Source organism: Protomyctophum bolini (assembly GCF_963924005.1).
Source record: "Protomyctophum bolini genome assembly, chromosome: 4".
NCBI classification, from domain to species: domain Eukaryota; kingdom Metazoa; phylum Chordata; class Actinopteri; order Myctophiformes; family Myctophidae; genus Protomyctophum; species Protomyctophum bolini.
Genome location: NC_137865.1, coordinates 11850689 through 11868979, shown reverse-complemented (window position 1 = coordinate 11868979; position 18291 = coordinate 11850689). Strand labels below are relative to the sequence as shown.

At 40.1% G+C, this 18291-nt stretch overlaps 1 protein-coding gene across 1 annotated transcript; it reads right to left on the bottom strand.

Moving 5' to 3' along the window:
- Positions 1-2422: 2422 nt before the first annotated feature.
- On the bottom strand, positions 2423-11743 carry snx22 (sorting nexin 22). The gene is made up of 7 exons (XM_080760787.1): positions 11508-11743; positions 7722-7805; positions 6749-6853; positions 6349-6443; positions 4995-5024; positions 4380-4447; positions 2423-3956 (listed from the first exon to the last, which is right to left on the bottom strand). The coding sequence occupies exons 1-7, from the start codon at positions 11592-11594 to the stop codon at positions 3826-3828; spliced, it is 600 nt and encodes a 199-aa protein (XP_080616913.1). The 5' UTR covers positions 11595-11743; the 3' UTR covers positions 2423-3825.
- Positions 11744-18291: the final 6548 nt, after the last annotated feature.

Below are 18291 nucleotides of genomic sequence, written 5' to 3'. Positions count from 1 at the left end.
GTGTGGGGGTCCCCAGGGGGTCCCTCTACTGTACTGTACTGTACTGTACTGTCACACCCGAAATCACGTAATGGCTGCTAAAAACTCAGCTTCCCATCATGCACCTGTGCACAGTGTGAAGCTCAACAGTCACCTGTTGGTACTCTAAACAGACACACATATATACACGTATACAAAGGGACACACATTGCTGGGCATTGGAGTGCTGCATCCTATGGTTGCACCACTCAAAAATGATGAATGTAAAATTAATTAATTAATTAATGTCCATCCATCCATCTTCAACCGTTTATCTGTAGTCGGGTCGCGGGGGCAACAGCTCCACCAGAGTGGTCCAGACTTCCCTCTCCAGAGCAACATTAGTGACTTCCTCCTGGGGGATTCCGAGACGTTCCAAGGCCAGTGAGTCGATGTGTTTCCTCCAACTGCGCCTTGGTCTGCCCCGGGGTCTCCTCCCAGTGGGACGTGCGTCGAGGAACTCCCTAGGGAGGCGCCCGAGAGGCATCCTAACCAGATGCCCGAACCGCTGGCTCCTTTCCAGGCGAAGGAGCAGCGGTTCTACTCCGAGTCTCTCTTGTGTGACTGAACTTCTCACCCTAATTGTCTAAGGGGGATGCCAGCCACCCGTCGAAGAAAACTAATTTTGGCCACTTGTATTCACGACCTTATTCAGTTATTTTTTCGGTCATGACCCACACTTCATGACCATAAGTGAGAGTAGGAACGAAGATTGTTCGGTAGGCTCAACTCTCTTTTCGTCACAACAGTGCGGTACAGCGACTGCAAAAATGTAAACTGCACATGAACCGCAAAAATGGAAGAAAGTAGACCAAAGCCTGAGGCAGATAAACCGTACATAACCGCAAAAATGACCTTGCTTTTGCTGAATTGACCCCACGACAAAAAACTCCCATAGTCCATACCAAGATTTGTGAACTGTTGTGATCAAATTAAAAGGTTAGCCAATTGACTACAACTACAATTCTGTACCGAGTACTACGAGTAGACTGCTAGATGTACTACTAAACAGCTGCTATACCTTTAAACACATTTTAAATCTGAGGCTTTTGTTGTATAGCCTACTATTTAAATCATTTCCATTTCCCGTTTTTATTATATTTCGACACTTGCTTGCTTTAGCAATGTAAATGTATGCTTTCTCATGCCAATAAAGCTCATTTGTTGCCCAAAACATGTGACTAACATGAGCACTTTAAACCAATAATGTACATTGGCTATTTTCAAACAATTCTTGGGAATAAATAAATACAAATAATATTTACAAGCTACTTTACAGAAAAACAGCCAGAAGTCGTTTAAAATAAGCAGACGTGGCAACACTGGTTCAGGCATAGGGTACTTTATTTTTCCTCATGTTATGTTGTGATACAGTCTAATTTCATACAAACTCTTATGGGGTTTCATTGTCTGCAGGTCTCAGCTTTCTTCTCTTTCTGGTGTCTTTTGCACTAACTATTATTTTTTACTTTTGTTTTATGCATGATCCTAATTTTATAATTGTATTTGTTCTCTGTGTAAAGAACATTTAATTAATTGCCTTGTTGGAATGTGCTATACAAATACAACTGCCTTGCCTTACCTTGCCAAGGAATGCTAAATAACATGACACGGTATTGGATCTAGGCTATTGTAGATCTGTATGTTAAGAGGAAAGCGCTACATTCACAGTACTATATCATCATAAATAATCATTTGGATTTTGTGTTTCACTATCCTCCTACAAGAAAAGTCAAGTAACATATTAATCAGTTAGGCCTACCAAAACCAGAGGGAGGAGCCTTACATGAGAGATTAACAGGAGCATGGTGTAAGTAAATAAACATGTACTCAAGTACTGTACTTGAGTAAAAACCAGAGGAATGCTTACTTTAGTCAAGTGGATTATTAGAGACATGCTGTACTTTTACTTCTACTCCACATCTCAGTGGCAAATATTACACTATAATTATTTGAAAACTTTAGTTACCAGTTATTTTTTAAATTTTAATACAAAACATTGCATCTACCACGTTATACCGCTACTTAAGCGATTTGAAAATAGCCTATAGCCTACAACGTGTCACCTTGTGAGCTTGTAGCTGTAGATCTGATCTGCTATTTTACAAAGATTCTTATACAGTATATTTTGATGCCAATTCTAAAAAGTACATTTTCAATACCAGACCTTTACTTGTAACAGAGTATTTATTTCTGCATTGCAGTATTGATACTTTTAGTAAATGCATTGTTTTTCCACCACTGAAAGGAGTAATATCTGTAGTGAACCCCGAGTGAAATTCTGTGCATTATTAGCTTGCTCAGGGTCACTCAACCAGGCCAAATACGCATGGAGCCAAGAATCAAACCAAAGCTCTTCTCATTCCCAGACGTTATCACTAAACTACAAATGCTTTGCTTGAATTCTTTTCAGGCTTGTCAGTAGTACAGCCCAAGGCTGTTCTGATAAGTGGAATGGTTACACTTACACGGGTGACTAAAATCTGGGCAGTCAAGTGTAACTGAACCTTTCATTTCAGCTATCAGCTGCATTACATTACACAAATCTACCTAATGGTGTAAAAGTATTTTTGCCAACTTTTGTCAGTATACTAATAAGGTTTGAGACTTGACATTAATGATCTAATTAAATTATTGCATAATTTACCTCCAATCATGTTTTGCGAATGAACAGAGGATTTCTTTTGAATGTGCATTATGGTTCAACATATCAGGGTTAATTACAACAAACAACCCAATATTCATCCCGAAATTCATCTGAGGTCTTGAGTGTGGATTTTGAGTCGCCCAGAAAAGTCTATGAGTGGTTCACAGATGGAAGTCAGGAAGTGTCTTCATTTCCATTTTATTATTCTAACAACACTCGCAATAATTATTCCACAAACATACAAAAAAAAGGAAGCCATTGTCAACATTGAAGACGCAAGACATTTAGCTTGGAACTGCTTCAAAATAGTATGTGACATACTGTGCCCCTGAAACCTAATAAAAAGGGACAGACTGTTGTAAATCACCTGTATTATATAAATTGACAGCACCTGTAGTGTCGTCTATGCTCTGTACCCTTTTTTGAAACACATCAATGACAAATACTGCCCCAAGTGTCTTCAAAAGCTTAGTGCGCTCAAACACTGACAAATGCATCCGTTGCTCTTTGAGTGTGAGAGTTGTTATTTTGATGTCTATAATTTATAATTTATAATTTAAAGTATATAATTAATGCTTAGTGCATCATTATCAGTCTAAAATGTCAAAACAAAATCTTCTAAAAGGAAGTAAAGCCCCTGTCTCTTGTCTTCCTGCTCGATAAAATGAATAAAAGCTTTTAACTTGGTTGGCTGCATGTCACTACCATCTCTTCGGTATGCGTGTTCATGCTTCAGAAATCCAACAGGCACAAGCCTGTGCAAGATGTTTGAAATGTTGCTCCAGTTGGTCCAGAAGCCAACTATTTATCAGTACACACACTGACTAAAACACCTAGCTGCACATGAGTCATATTTGCCTGACCCCATTATTACAATATAAAATATAACATAAGCAGGTAACGTTCAGCTTGCTCAAGGACACAAACCACTAAACCCTAAATTAACAGTGTCCCATGGTGGTCTATACTACACTGAGCAAGCCAGTAGGACCCCACACCTGCTCCATTATGATCCAGGGGCATCACACGTTGCTGCTTGTGCACTGTGACACCTCTGGTCAATGAAACCTCCTCATTCCACTGTGTGTGCAAATGTAAATGACATAATTATGTCAATTACATTGACATTTTGTAAACCGCGTCTTAAAAAAAAAAAAGCTCTATAGGGAGGTACTGGGGCCAGTCTGGGACAGAATGGGAGAACTGGGTTTGGTGCAGGTGGTGAAGCTGACCCTGACGTCCCTGGGATAGAAGCCCTGGAGAACCCCGTCCACAACCACATCAGGAAGGTCTGTGGAGGAGAAAAATGGTTCGTCTATTACAACACTGGGTCAAAACACATTTTTATGGGTCCTTTATTTTTCGTTTTCCTACTAGCTAACGAAACGGCCAGTAGGGGGCCACCTGCGGCTTATAGTCCGCGGTTTGTATACATACATATTTGGGATTTTCCCTAAATTTGGCTGGTGCGGCTTATATTCAGGTGCGCCTTATAGTCCGGAAATTATGGTAACTAAAACCTTTTAGATGACTAAAATATGACTAAAACTAGTTTTTATTCAAAAGACTGACTAAAACAAAATGAAAGGCAAATTCAGCTAATTTTTAAAGGTATTGGCATAGCGTGGTAATGCGACATGCATTGTGTGTACAATTACGCGTTTCGCAGGAGAAATGCACATAAATCCCCCTTTAAACTAAGAGTATTTTATACCTGATATACAGTCGGACAGATATGGGTCCCGTACATATCCCACCACACGCCGATGCTGTTGCTGCCAGCTGGAAGAACAAGAGAATGACTGTCCACAACATTGTTCACAAAAAGAGGGCATACGTCTTTCATATGGCGCCGTTTAATAATATCTGGGACTTATAGCGCTTTTCATGACATTCATGTGCAACCACTTCAAGGAACAGCAATGTCTGTCCCTATGTATGTCTGTCTGTTTAGGGTACCAACAGGTGCAAAAGTGGCGTTGTTGAGCTAGAAACAGAGAGAGAGTATTGCCTGCTAATTACAATGTGGAGAATGCCTGCATGCGAGAGACAGAGGGAGGTAGAGAATACCACACTCTTACTTGTTTAGCTTTTTACCCCCTTTTCTCTCCAATTTAGTCATTATGCCAACTAATTCCTCCCCACACACATTTGTGTCTTGTCACTGGCACTGCTGTTGTATCCTACTGACTCACCTGCCAGTGAAGATCCCCTCAATTTGATTCCTTCCCTTATTTTTCTCACTACCGCCCCAAACACATTCGTTGTTTTTTAGTTTATTGATTATGCCGCCTCAGAAAAAAAGTCAGTAATGCTTGTCTTGTCTTACCTGTAAGTGTCAGAGTCATCTACCAGAGACCTGAAATAATAATGTCCCGTTTAGTCATTTTTCCTGTCTCAAAGAGACCATACGTGTCATTGTCTATTCATATTTTGGGCCATACATTGAATAAAAATAAAGAACATTTTCCTGTGAAAGATTTCGCATGAATTTCCATTTTTCCCCATAGTTATTAAACATTATCAAACTTACTGGAATAACAAAGTCAATGTTGGCTATACATCATTGCACGGTTAAAGCACATCCTGATGTCACATGAAGGCAAACTATGCAGATTCTGTTCTCGCTAAATAGTGAGTTTGAGAGCCGTTTCACCATACATTGCAAGCCAATGCGGAGGCCTTTTGATCATCAGTGTCTAATCAACGGGGCAATGGCGCAAACTATCTCACCAATTGGACTTTTTTCATTAGGAGAAGATATCTACACAACCAAAACCTTGGAAAGTACACAATCAAAACATCTACCAAAGTGTCATTGCGCTTTAAGACGTAATGGACATTTCTTCCATAAATCATTATGTTCCCCAGGGACTATTTTAGGATAGTTTCCAAATCAATCTGTGCTTTTACATGGATGTAAAGGGCTTTGCATCAATAAATGCCTCCTCATTTCCATCTCACAATCTAGAACGTGAAAGGCAGCCAATAGAACTGCATAAATCTAGCAAATGCTCTCCATCTACAAATAGACAAGCTAGATATAGTCCTGGGATGCATCTTAAAACTTTGGTTGGAGTAGGCCATAAGAGTGTGCTGCTCTATAAAGACAAGCTTCAGGAACTACTTTTTAAAATGTCCTGGTATCATATAAAATAAAATAAATACATGTTTAGAATTTTGGGCGGACAGGACTCAGGAGAAAGACCCGGAGGTTGATCGATCAGTGTCAAAAGGCCAGTGACGTTCTCAGGTGTTCTCATACTGTTCCAAATTGGTACGGGACTGACCAATATATGAGCTGAATCTTATACAGGAAGCTTATGTTTATAGCATTTAACTCGCTAAAACGACACCCTGCAAATGTTCCATCCCAATATCCTAATGTTGCAGATAAACCACCCTTATGTGAGGGCTTACTCCATGCTGCTAAAGGCTAATAAACAATACAGTGGTTTTGTTTATGGTACATCTGGTAGAGATTTTGAGGTAATTAGTTTCTCAGACTACTTTCTGTTACCGTTTGTCTGAGCTGCTTATGTTTTTTTTACTCAAAACAAACCATCCAGTTCTATGTTGTTGGTACTTCAATTTGGGACATGACATGAAATAATTTCTCGTAGCACTACAGTACCCGTTACTGTTCAATCTGTGTGTTTGTCGAGTCGGAGTGAAAGACTTACTCCAGACTGCTGATCTTGTTGCCTGTGTGGAAGTGTTTTACGTGCAGGAAGTCTAACAGCACTTGAGGCACATCTTCATTCTGATACAGGATGTCCTAGACAAATTCCAATCACAAAGAAGTTTAATACAGAGCATGCATTCACGGTATGCGACACTCGATCCACAGCATTATCTCAGCCATTAAACGTCATATCTACTCAATGTCTGACATATGGTGCTTTTTCATGGTCAAAGGTTAAGTCAAGGTGGTCCATTATTAGTTAATACATTGTCATAGATCAAATCACACACTAATCATTACAATAGTTCCACCTCACTGCTAAATTAATAACATAAGTCTTACTTAATGCGTTGGTAAGGTTTTATCCAATAGCGTCTCCTGTTCTGAGATCCTACTACCTGGATGTAGTCTTCAAGTTCCTGTCTCCTCTGCTCCAACGGTTTGGTCCTCAGATGGGGGTTCCTTTTACTTGGGAAGTCTGGAGTCTGGATAATCTTCCTCAGCTAAACAAAAACACAGAAACCCTTAATATACAGGACACCTTACTGGAACCTACAAACCTTTAATACGTGTATATCTTATTGGAAACCTTAAAAAATTTACACCTCACTGGAACCATTAATACATGTACTGTACACATTACTGCACAGGTGGGTAACATTTTTGGTCTCTGGTTTCCAAGGCTGACGATACCTACCATTGCAGCTAGACAGTGAAAACCGCCATTACCTTTATGTCTTATTAGGTTATGGAGAAATGTAAATTATATTTTATGTCAACACATCACTGTTGAGCTCTACAACACATGATCTTGTCTGAATACAAATGAAACTTTGGCTCTTTAGAATTCAGGATTACAAAATAATGTTTCCCAGTTATCAAGGTTTATTCACACACAAAACGATCTTCTGCGTCATGGACTCATGGCCTTAGTCTGATAGTGTGAGAGTTGACACTGGGAACTAGCTACCAGGCCATCATAGTCAAGTTTCAGTTCTTACAGATGCAACAAGGCTGTCATAATATGACACTGCTGATTGGTACTTTTTACTTTCATGTAAGAAAACAGAATAGACAAAATTCATGGCAACTTATGCACTCATCAAACACCATTCTGGTGAAAATTCACAGTTGTGCAACATCAGCAATGTCTGTTGACTCATCCAACTGAGTCAGGACAATGCAGTGGTCGCATTAACTTTACAATCAGGCTTTGTGAAAACAGCCGTGTTGATTCCGATTGAGATTTCAATATGTTGTATATTGTATAATGTTTGTGTGTTTTCATTGTGTAATGTCATGTGAAGAAATGTAAAAATAAAGTTTACAGAAAAAACAAAACAATGACAGGACAATAAAAAGTGACCGTACTTTTCTGTGGAGGGTCTGGAACTCGCTGGATCTTCTGAGCACATAGTGCTTCCTCCCATTAAACAAGATCTCCACTCTGAAAAGCTGGAGGAGCAGACAGAGAGAGAGAGAGAGAGAGAGAGAGAGAAGAGAGAGTGTTTTCATGAGTGATTGGCACTCACAATGTTTGTGGCACCTGGAGTGTGGATTTGGCAGTTATTGGGTTATTTCCCAAGTCTTGCTAGTTTCAATTGGATCTTATTGGATACTACCACAGTCCACTGGATGAAGTGAACCTTTCTATTGTGGATTATTGGATTTCTTGGATCAAGACATTCTATTAAAGGATGAACTGTGCAAAAGAGTTAAAAGGTGGTAAGAGGAGACTAACTTACCACACTCACAGCATAGACTGGTTTGCATTTTGCCCCTTTTGGAACCCTCGGTTACCTTTCTGAATTTTGGACGGGGTCCCTTCCTAGCCGCAATTTGCAACTCTAACTAGAGTTACAATACCCTCCATTGACTCCCCATTCATCCAATTTGCGTTTGCGATCTGCTTGTATTAAACTACATTAAACTCACCAACATTGCAGCTCTAGGCCAAGCTTGATTTATCCTCTTTCAATCTGCCGAGCTTTTGTTTCATAAAAATCCACCGTAGACATGTTATGAGCTACTTTCTGTCTAGAAATCCTGTGCAGGTGATTCTTTTTCTAAGTTTTGGAGTTTGGAAGCACTCGTCGAAGTCACTGAACGGCCCTGCGTACCACCTGTTTCGAATGTGCACATAATGCAGGAGGCAGCAGTGCGACCCATTAATAAAAACGAGTGCTTCCAAACTCCAACACTAGAGCTGCGATGTTGGTTGAGTTTAACGTTGTTTAAGCTTTACCACTGTCTGTTCACGGACTTGAGTGTTGATGAAATGTTTCAAAGATGCATAAAGTTGCAGTAGGAGACCGCGGAAACGTGTGCGAAGCGGGTCCGCGTCAATATGCCGACGGTCCATTGGTCCGATCGACAACCTACCTCAAACCCTCACCCTAACCCTAACCTCCCCCGGGGCAGACACCTAAACCTAACCCCAACCCTCTCCCGACCCCCAGCGCACCTCGGACCAATGCTCCTTCGGAGCAATGGTCCGTCGGATCATAGGGTGCTTCCTGTGCGAAGCAGCGTTGCCGTCAAGTATTTGTAATCTTTTTTTGTACGTTTTGGCTTCTATGAAATTCTATCTTCCTCACATCCCATGTCCCGCCTCCCAGGCTCCCACAACACAACAGCAATAAAAATCCAGCATGTATTGTACGTGGTTGGTCAATCAGAAGCAGTAAGTAGGACATGCAGCTAGCCAGTCTCAGTGCGTTAGGCGGGACATGGGAAGTGAGGAAGAGAGAATTTCAGAGAAGCCAAAACTTAAAAAAATAAAATAACAGACAGTGGTAAAGCTGCGTCCTATGGAGAGTGGAATAACTAGGAAGGGACCCTAGGGTACCGCCGTCCAAAATTCAGAAAAGGGGCTAGGTTTGCATTTTGCTTTCTTTTGGACAGTGCCAGGAGGACACTACTTTTCAGTAAACCTTTTTAGGACTATTTTATTTCGTTTAAGGGCATATTGTTATTCAAAGCTATATTTAGTTTCATTTACCATTTTATTCTGAACTGACCCACCACCTCCCTCATTGTTGCTATAAGTGGCACTTCAATTATTGTTGCATTGTCACAAAGAAATAGTTTTAAATGAATGCAGGAAAACAAAGCCACACTATTGCAAAATTATCAAAATTGATCAAATTGAATACTAAAGTTTGTATAGAGGGTGTGCACGTGACATCATCGTCATATCTGGAAGTTATGCTGACTTTCTGGCCTTGACAGCCCATACATCCAAACAGAAACACTGTGTTAAACGACGTTAAACGTTAAACGACACTCATTTTATGCATACCCTCTATTGCAGTGGTTCTCAACCTTTTTCATATCAAGGTCCATTCTTTATTCTGTATTTGAGGCGATTTGTCCACAGCCTTTGTCCACAATTCCATGCTGTATTGAGTATGACAGTACCATCAAAATAACAATTCTTCACAATTAATTCTAATTGTGAAGACTTCTTTTAAAATAAGTATTGCAGATGTTTAAAAATAATGTAACTCTTGATTTGGTTTAATGTTATTTGCTCTCAAGAGTTAACTTAAAGATCTATAAGGGTCAAACTCTCCATCTTTTAGCTGGGGACCACCTGGAACCCCCTCAAGGATGACTGGTGGTCTCCAGGCCTAGACTGGACCACTGGTTGAAAACTAAGCACTGCTCTGTTGCGATCATCACATCCATTAGGGGGAGACAGAAAGCGGCACAGAGCCACTTAACTAGGAATTCAGTGTTGTCTTGGATACAAGACTACCGGTACACAACCTGAATTGCACTGAATGGCAAATATGATACAATAATATAAAGCCACAATAATATAAAGCCACACTACGGCACACGGGTTGTCTTACAGAATCTATTCGTACTTCTAGAGCTGTGCTGTGTTGTTGGGTTAGACAAGAGAAGAAACATCATAAACCAGCTTGAAGACATTTAGGTTTTTCACTCTCAGATTTATAGACAGTGACTGACAGGCTTGTGACACTTAATGACAGACACTGTGGGTCATGACATGGTCATGTTACTGACCTAACAACCATGATGCCTGAACTAATCAGTGATCATGATGCCAGGCTTTTTACAGTATGCATGCACAAGAATTACTCTGCTGATTTTGTCTCATAGACACACAAATGTACAGACGGTGTACTGTGTACAATCTGTACACAAATCTTTCTTATTAACAACAAAAATATCCTGGTTAATTAAACAAACACAATGTCTCCATTCAAATTTGTAAAATGTGATTTAAGAATTTATGACAATTTCCTGTTTTTCCTACAGGAAAATGTACATAATGTTTTATTGTAGGACAGGCTTATTAATTCCTTATTTTAAAACAAATGTTGAAATGAACCAACCAATATGCCATAGCCAAAAAACACCAGGGATTTGAAGACCAGACAACCAAGACTTTTATTATGTCCCTAGAGTGCAGTATGTGTGACATCCACAGCAAATTCCACAGACTTCTGTGAATTCCTGTCATTTTTGAGTCTAGGTGTAGCTGCTGCAGTGCTGCCTAAACATGGTTTACCATGAGAACTTGACAAACACACGCTTGTGCCCTGCAGGCTGCATACCATTACAAATATGAAAAAAAGAAAATTCCGTTTCACTGGGCTCTGAAAGCTCTGTATTTAGAAAGTCTGTTTTCCCCTGAAGATATGCCCAACACTTGAACGGTCCAGGCCAAAAACTATACTTTTTCAATAGTGATCACTGATCACTAGCTGATCAGTCAAAAAATATGCTATTTTTTTTATTAAGCTTTATTACAGTTCAGTTCAACTCAGTGACATATGTTGAGTTCAACTGTCCAATAAAACTATACCAAACGTTATTCTACAATCACAATGTGATTATTTAATTTTAGCTGGCCAGCCAACTACCGTAGCTTTCCTCTATGCCAGCCAGGCTGCCACAGTTGTCAACAAAACTTACCTTACCTGTCGAACCACTATAAACTGTCAACTATATCACGCGTCGTGGACACGTCAACCTTCACATTGCGTGTCTGTCTACACAGTACACACGTTAGAAAGTTTCAATAACCAGAGTCAATGTGGGGCATTATATATCAGATCACATTCGCCAATATTCGCCGACAAGACATATGAGATAAAATCACACCGCCGTGCGTGTCCTCACCTTTCTCAACTTTCCAGAGTCATCAACTTCCCTCTCCAGCGCAGGGATCGAAACCTCTATCATAAGGGAAATCTGCTGCAGCATCATAAGAAACCTTAACAATGAATTAGCTACTCTATCCGTCTGAGATCAAATCTGACACCACACCATAAGGGTGTCTTTCCTCGCTTTAAGCACTTTGTTTTGTGTTGTTGAGGAACTGAAATGGAGTGGTTTGATGATTCTCTCTCTCCGTGAGAAATCCTCCTCGGCTGCAGCAACACTGTGTTCCAGCTCCACCTACAAACTAATTAATGGGTGGGCAGCTGGCACGCCCACGCTCCTCCTGACATGTTTGACAGCAGAAATACAGTGGTTCTCAGTATTTATTTTTGTCAAGGAAACCTTGCGGACCACCATTTCAAAAGATTTTTGCCAGGACCAGGCACCCCATAATCCCAATAGACATGTGTTGTTGTTGTATCAGATCTACAAGCTCACAGTATCTCATCGCAAAGTAATACTACTTTATTACTACTTACTACTACACTACATTAAATGTAGACCTATGCTATTTTCAAATAGCTAAAGTATTATATAGGATTAAATAGCTTTAACTGATTTTATGCAATTTGCTATTAGCTGTTTTCCTGGGGACTTACTGCTGCTATAGTAGCCTATAGGCCTACTTGATCTTGATCAGTTTGCAGCCCCATTTTTATTTTTGAGGGGAGCTAGCCGCCTTATACCCAGCTTTGTGTGCGTCTGTACTCCAGTCCCCAGTCACTAAGTTACACAAAAAAGAGAAATAAAGCTATATAATAAAATAATATCATAATATAGACTATAAAAAAATCATACAGAATATGGAAAACAGAAAACGTTTGAAAAAACAATAGACCGGGCACTCAGGATTAAATAGAGGAATAGCCTTTATTTAATTAAAAGACAACTGCCAACATGTTTCGACCATGAAAGGCCTTTAGGGCAAAAAGAAAAATAACAGAAAAAGTTAACTGAAAAAGATCAACTCTATTACCATTAAGTTTCAGAGCAGGTGAAAAGTTGATCGTTTATAGAAAACATGTTATTGCAAATATGAGGTTTTTAGGAATTTGCTTTGGAGCATCAGCAGTGTCAGCTAGCCCAACAACATAAAGGAACAATAGTACAATACACTAGCTGGTTTACTGACAAAGTAGGCCTACATGTCCATACAGGACATACACAGGTACATTGAACAGACACGGCAGACATGAGACAACCGCTTCGGTTTCTTCAACATTACAGAGACTGAATAGACATACAGCATGAGACAGATAGAGCATGGAGAGCTTTAGTAACGGCTTATAATAAAGCCTTTGTTCTGGAACAGACAACATCACAAACCCTTTGAAATCTAAAATCACTTCCTGATGTACAGGAACGCAAAGTAAACCCATCATCCATATACAGAAATAAGGATGTAACACTGAGATCTGGTTCCCAAACTTTTTAACCCAAGACCCAAAAGAGGAATTAGACCCAAACTAGTGAAAATAGCAGATCTACAAGGTAGCTTCGCTTCACACCACGTAGATTCTGCTACTTTCACAAACTTCTTTAAATGTTTTTTAAATGTTGTGATTTTGTTTGTTTAAACTTTTTCAAATCTTCTAAATGTATAGGACCGAAAAACTTGAGTATTTACCCGTGCCCCATAAAAAAACACAAAAATATGTAGTCTGCATGCTCTTTGTTAACTTACAGGTTTGACTCACTGGTGCAAAGTTTCAACCTGAATGTTCTCAGGAAACGTTATTGTTTTGGAGTCAGATTAGTTTACAATCCCCTTGAGGGTAGGAAAAGTCGTTCTTTTTTGTCCTTTGTGCATGTAAATAAACAAAACTTAAACCTATACTGCACACTCAAACTTGTATTACAACTTTTAAAACATCAGATTATTTTCTTCTGAGTTTAGAAACATTTGTTTCATACTGTGGTAACACTGGTAATTAAAGTCCCTACCATGAAACCAAATCTCCTCAAACTCGAGACTAATTTGCAGTTTACAGTCTCACTCACTCTCTACCATGGGAGAAGGATCACAACCAACACGTTAACAAGGCATTATACATGTGCGTGCTCAGTCACAGCAGTCACATTGCTGTCGTCATATGATATGATTTACAGAGCACCGATTTCTTTAACTTCTGATGTATTGAGCGAATACTTTATGAACAGTTTTCAAATAGTACAGTGGGACGATTATACAATGATGCTATTGTTTCCATTGTGGTCCTGTGTGTATTCCCTATTCAGTGTGTCCTGTGTATTCAATTCAGCTGCTAACTTCTAACAAGTTTAGCACGGTTTCAGTCACTGCAGAGCAGTGGTCTGCAGGTCTCGATCAGGGTGTGAATGGAGGATCTGTCTGTCCAATAGAGTTCATCTCCATGGTGACACAGAGTCACATGTGCTTCCTGTGAGCATGTGACCTGTGATTTGTGTCTTTGCTTCCTGGTTGATTCATGGTCTGTGTCTTATTTAAGCAGCAAATAAAGCAACTCAGTCAGCACAAAATGTGTGACCTTCTCGAGTCACAGTCCAGCAGAGTAAAAAAAGAAAATAAGTCAATGTTGATGTATGAGCGTGGGTTGCTTGCGTCATGGTGTGTGTGTGTGTGTGTGTGTGTGTGTGTGTGTGTGTGTGTGTGTGTGTGTGTGTGTGTGTCAGTTGCACACGTGCAACTAGTGTGTCAGTCTTCCTTGACTGCTAATGTATAGCTCTAGTGTATCATTGTATCAAGTCATAGTGTCAGCAGAACTGCACTTGTACACATTAACAAGGAAGCTGCATTTGACTTTGACAGTGGAAGAATCCACTACAAAAGTATCTCTCACACATATACACAAAAAAGTATAAACATACAGTATACTTTACCATGACGTAATGTGGACCAAGAATTATTACATGAATTTTGGGCACAATGACACATTGTCCAGCAGCAAACTCCTTGGTCAGCATAACTCCTACGATTGGCTGACAGGGACAACACTGGGCCAATCAGCAAGGGTCAGAGGCTGTCCTCTCTGTTGGCTACTGACAAACCCATCAGCTCTCTCTCTCTCTATCTCTCTGTGTGTGTGTGTGTGTGTGTGTGTGTGTGTGTGTGTGTGTGTGTGTGTGTGTGTGTGTGTGTGTGTGTGTGTGTGTGTGTGTGCGTGCAGTGCCATGCTGTTGTTAACCTGACCACAGAATATTTCTCTCTATACTTCCTCTCCGTTCAGCACACAGTGTCCAGTTAAGGGTCTAAACTGAGCCTGGCACAGGACCAGAACAAAAGAATGTGCACGCTAATACAGTTAGCCACAGTGACAGTGGTCACACACACACACACACACACACACACACACACACACACACACACACACACACACACACACACACACACACACACACACACACACACACACACACACACACACACACACACACACACACACACTAAACCTAATCCTAATCCTGACCGGACACTGACCCGGCCTTCACCCATTTCCAACATATCATCATGATGATGAGTTCTGGCATTGATAGAAAGCCAGTAGTTTCTATTAACTTGGATTCCCAAGTGCTGATGTCACTATAGGTGGACGTTTCTGAATATTGTACCATATTATAATGAGGCAAATGAGCATTAGTGAGGACCAATAAGAAGATAGGTTGAACATGGGTGAAGTTGTCCTTTACCTAACAACATCACAATCTAACCATTGGGGTAAACTAAAGACATACACAATGTATCAATAAATGCTAGAAATAAGCAATACGCTAATTAAAATAGCTCTAAATGCCATAACAATATTCAAAGCTAGAACTAATAGGCCTATACTTCCATCACTGGAGATATGAGAGGGGGTTGATGGGCTTTGATCCCAGAGCAGCAGCAGTGGAACATGGTATAAACATAGTTTATATATCTTTAATGATACTTTATAGAATCAGTGTCAACAAAATGGACTAGAATTTCAACTTCCAACTTCAAGCTACTGTCCGACTCCTTGTAAATATATATTTTGGATATATGCAACACAATAAGCCTATGGTTGGAAAAACAACCATAGGCCTATTGTGTAGCCTATATCCAAAATAAAGTTGAAATTCTAGTCTGGTTTGGGTCGAGACATTATATATTGTACACTGACATGTATTGTGGGGGTCAGACAGATCCACATCCACCTCTTGACTCAAGTTTGTTAACATCATTTCATTGCCATGAACACGAATCCATTTGGTACCTGCCTAGATTACCACCTAGTGGTCATATTATGTAACTGTACCTGGTCTGGAGAGAAACTGGTAAACTAGACTAGAAAAGACAGGGAAGCAGGAGAGCTGAAGAGGGAGAAGATTATAGTTATTGTCCTCTTATGTTTCATTTCATTTGTTTTAACACCTTTTACTACCGTTTTGATTTGGACACTAAAGCACTTGGGTATAGGGGCGCTTTGTTTGGTGGCAAGCAACGTAGGCTAATTACAAATCAAACCAGCAATACAAAATCATTAAAGGACAACATTTATAATACGGGTCTATTTTATTTTATGTGTATTTATCTCACATAAAACATAAAACATAAACCTAAACATTATTATTAGTATTAGGCCCTAGTAGTATTATCAGAAGAACATGATCATAAAAAATATAGGCCTACTACAAAACTAGGCTAATACCAGTTTATAGGCCTACAGGCAGCTATTTGTCAAAACGACATATTTATCTATACATTTCCAGGTGTTTCTACTTGACGAAGATGATCTCACAGTAGCCTATAGCCTATAGGTTTAATATTCCTAGAATTGTTTAGCGCAAGTGCAACTTTTAATCCATCCATTCATCCATCTCACATCACATCACATCACATATTTTATAGTATCTAGTAACCCCTGTCCCCTGCCTAACCTTAGGGAAACTGAGGTCACCCCTGTAGCCTACAGGCCTACTATCACGGTTCTGTGCATATGGTGGCCAAAGCATCCCTGGAAGAACATTGCTACCCTGCTGTTGTTTTGTTATGTGTGATTCTGTGAACGATACGATGGAGTCAAGAGCCCATAGCCTGGGCAGATGGTCATACTGTGATTGGCTTGTTGGTTATTATCAGAGGAGGAGAGAGGACACGTCTCATGTAAAAATACCGCGGTATGTTAAAATAAACCAAGAATAGTTTTTGCTAACGGCGAGATTCATAGATTAGACATAAAATGTTTGTTTCGGTAAACAAAAAAAACATCATCAAGATGTTGTGTCACTTTGCATGACGTCACAAGACTCACAACCAATTAACCAATGAGCGCGGCCGTCCAGGCCGGCTATGGGATCTAGAGATTCCACACAGCACTGTTCTAATTCTCCATCGTTGTGAAGGAGATTTCAGGCCAACAATGTCCGCCAGCTCCGCGTTCAACGATGAGAAAGGAGGCTCCTCCAGCGTCGGGGAGCCCGAATACGGCCACGACCCGGCCAGTGGGGGCATTTTCTCCTCCGACTACAAAAGGTCTGTTCTCGTTTGGTTTTTATATCAGGCCATGATTTTGTATGTATTGTATCAGGACAGCTTATGGGGGAGGTGCCGCGAATGTGTAATTTCCTGTCCTGGCAAGATGCATTAACATTATATAGGAAATGGGCTTCATTCATTAAATGGCTCTAAATGTTATTATCTAAAAATAACAACGGCCTAAACTTTGTCAGACCTCCCCGTGATTGAAAGACGGCGGTCAACTTCAGTCTTCAGAGCCAACGTCTGAGCCGTGATTTAATTATTTGCACACAGAGGGGAGCAAATAGCCTAAACCTAAACATTATTATTATTATTAGTAGTAGTAGTAGTAGTAGTATTATTTATGCTATCAATTGGTCTGTTGTTGCCATGTCTAGATTATATATGGAGACTTATTGACGTCAGTATAGGCACTGCAGGCAGTGGATCTTGCGTGATTCAGGAGTAAGAACATTAAGCATGATCTCTATAGCGTGATATAGGCTATAGCCTAGGGCGGCTACTGTCGTTTGTTCGTATTCAAGCTGGTGAAGCTGCTGTAGCTGCACTGCATTCCAATTTTGTATCGTTTGTTTGTTAATTTAATAAGAGGATGTGATTTGACTGTGTGTTGTTTTTCGGTTGGTTGTAGTAGTAACATTCAAACGGGCTCGTGATAACAGGCCTCGCGCTAGGGCAGCTCGTGCCGTTTCAGCACCAACCCTGTTGGACAGCGCGACTGCATCATAACATAGACTAGAGTTATAAGCATCAGATTCAGACAGATTTAACCGAAGGCAAGAACTGAAGGCAAGGTTTCATTGGAATATTTAATTTGGCTTTTATTGCATCAGGCCATGAACATAAAAATGTTAATTTCAACAGAGGCCTGGCCAAGAAAATAAATAATGGACTTGGCTACTGGTTGTAAAAGTCACCTCCAGCCTTGGTCTTGGGAAGTCACCACATGGTTTTGGACTAATTTAGAGTGAATGCACTGAACTGCACAATCATCAGAGAATGTAAAAAATCTATACATCCTTAATGGATTACAGGGGTATATATATGTTATCCCCATGGGTCTGCATTGACCAATTGACCTATTGATTCAATAGAAAGATGTTATTGACTTTTTTATTATATTACCATATTACTGTGAATCTTGCCATTATTCAGGAGGAGCAACACAGAATCATTGTCTCTCTTTACCTATATGTGTATATATTTGGTTGTTGTTGTTGCTGCGAGAGTGAGGTCTAGCCAACACCAACTCGGGATTCCTAG

Bases quoted from the DNA above. Each gene is read 5' to 3' on its own strand.
- snx22 (XM_080760787.1), bottom strand. From the start codon at position 11,594: ATGATGCTGCAGCAGATTTCCCTTATGATAGAGGTTTCGATCCCTGCG. The intron at 6,854-7,721 runs GTACGGTCACTT...GTTTTTGTTTAG, and splicing joins TCCAGACCCTCCACAGAAAA to CTGAGGAAGATTATCCAGAC. The intron at 3,957-4,379 runs GTATAAAATACT...TCTCCTCCACAG, and splicing joins TCTGTCCGACTGTATATCAG to ACCTTCCTGATGTGGTTGTG.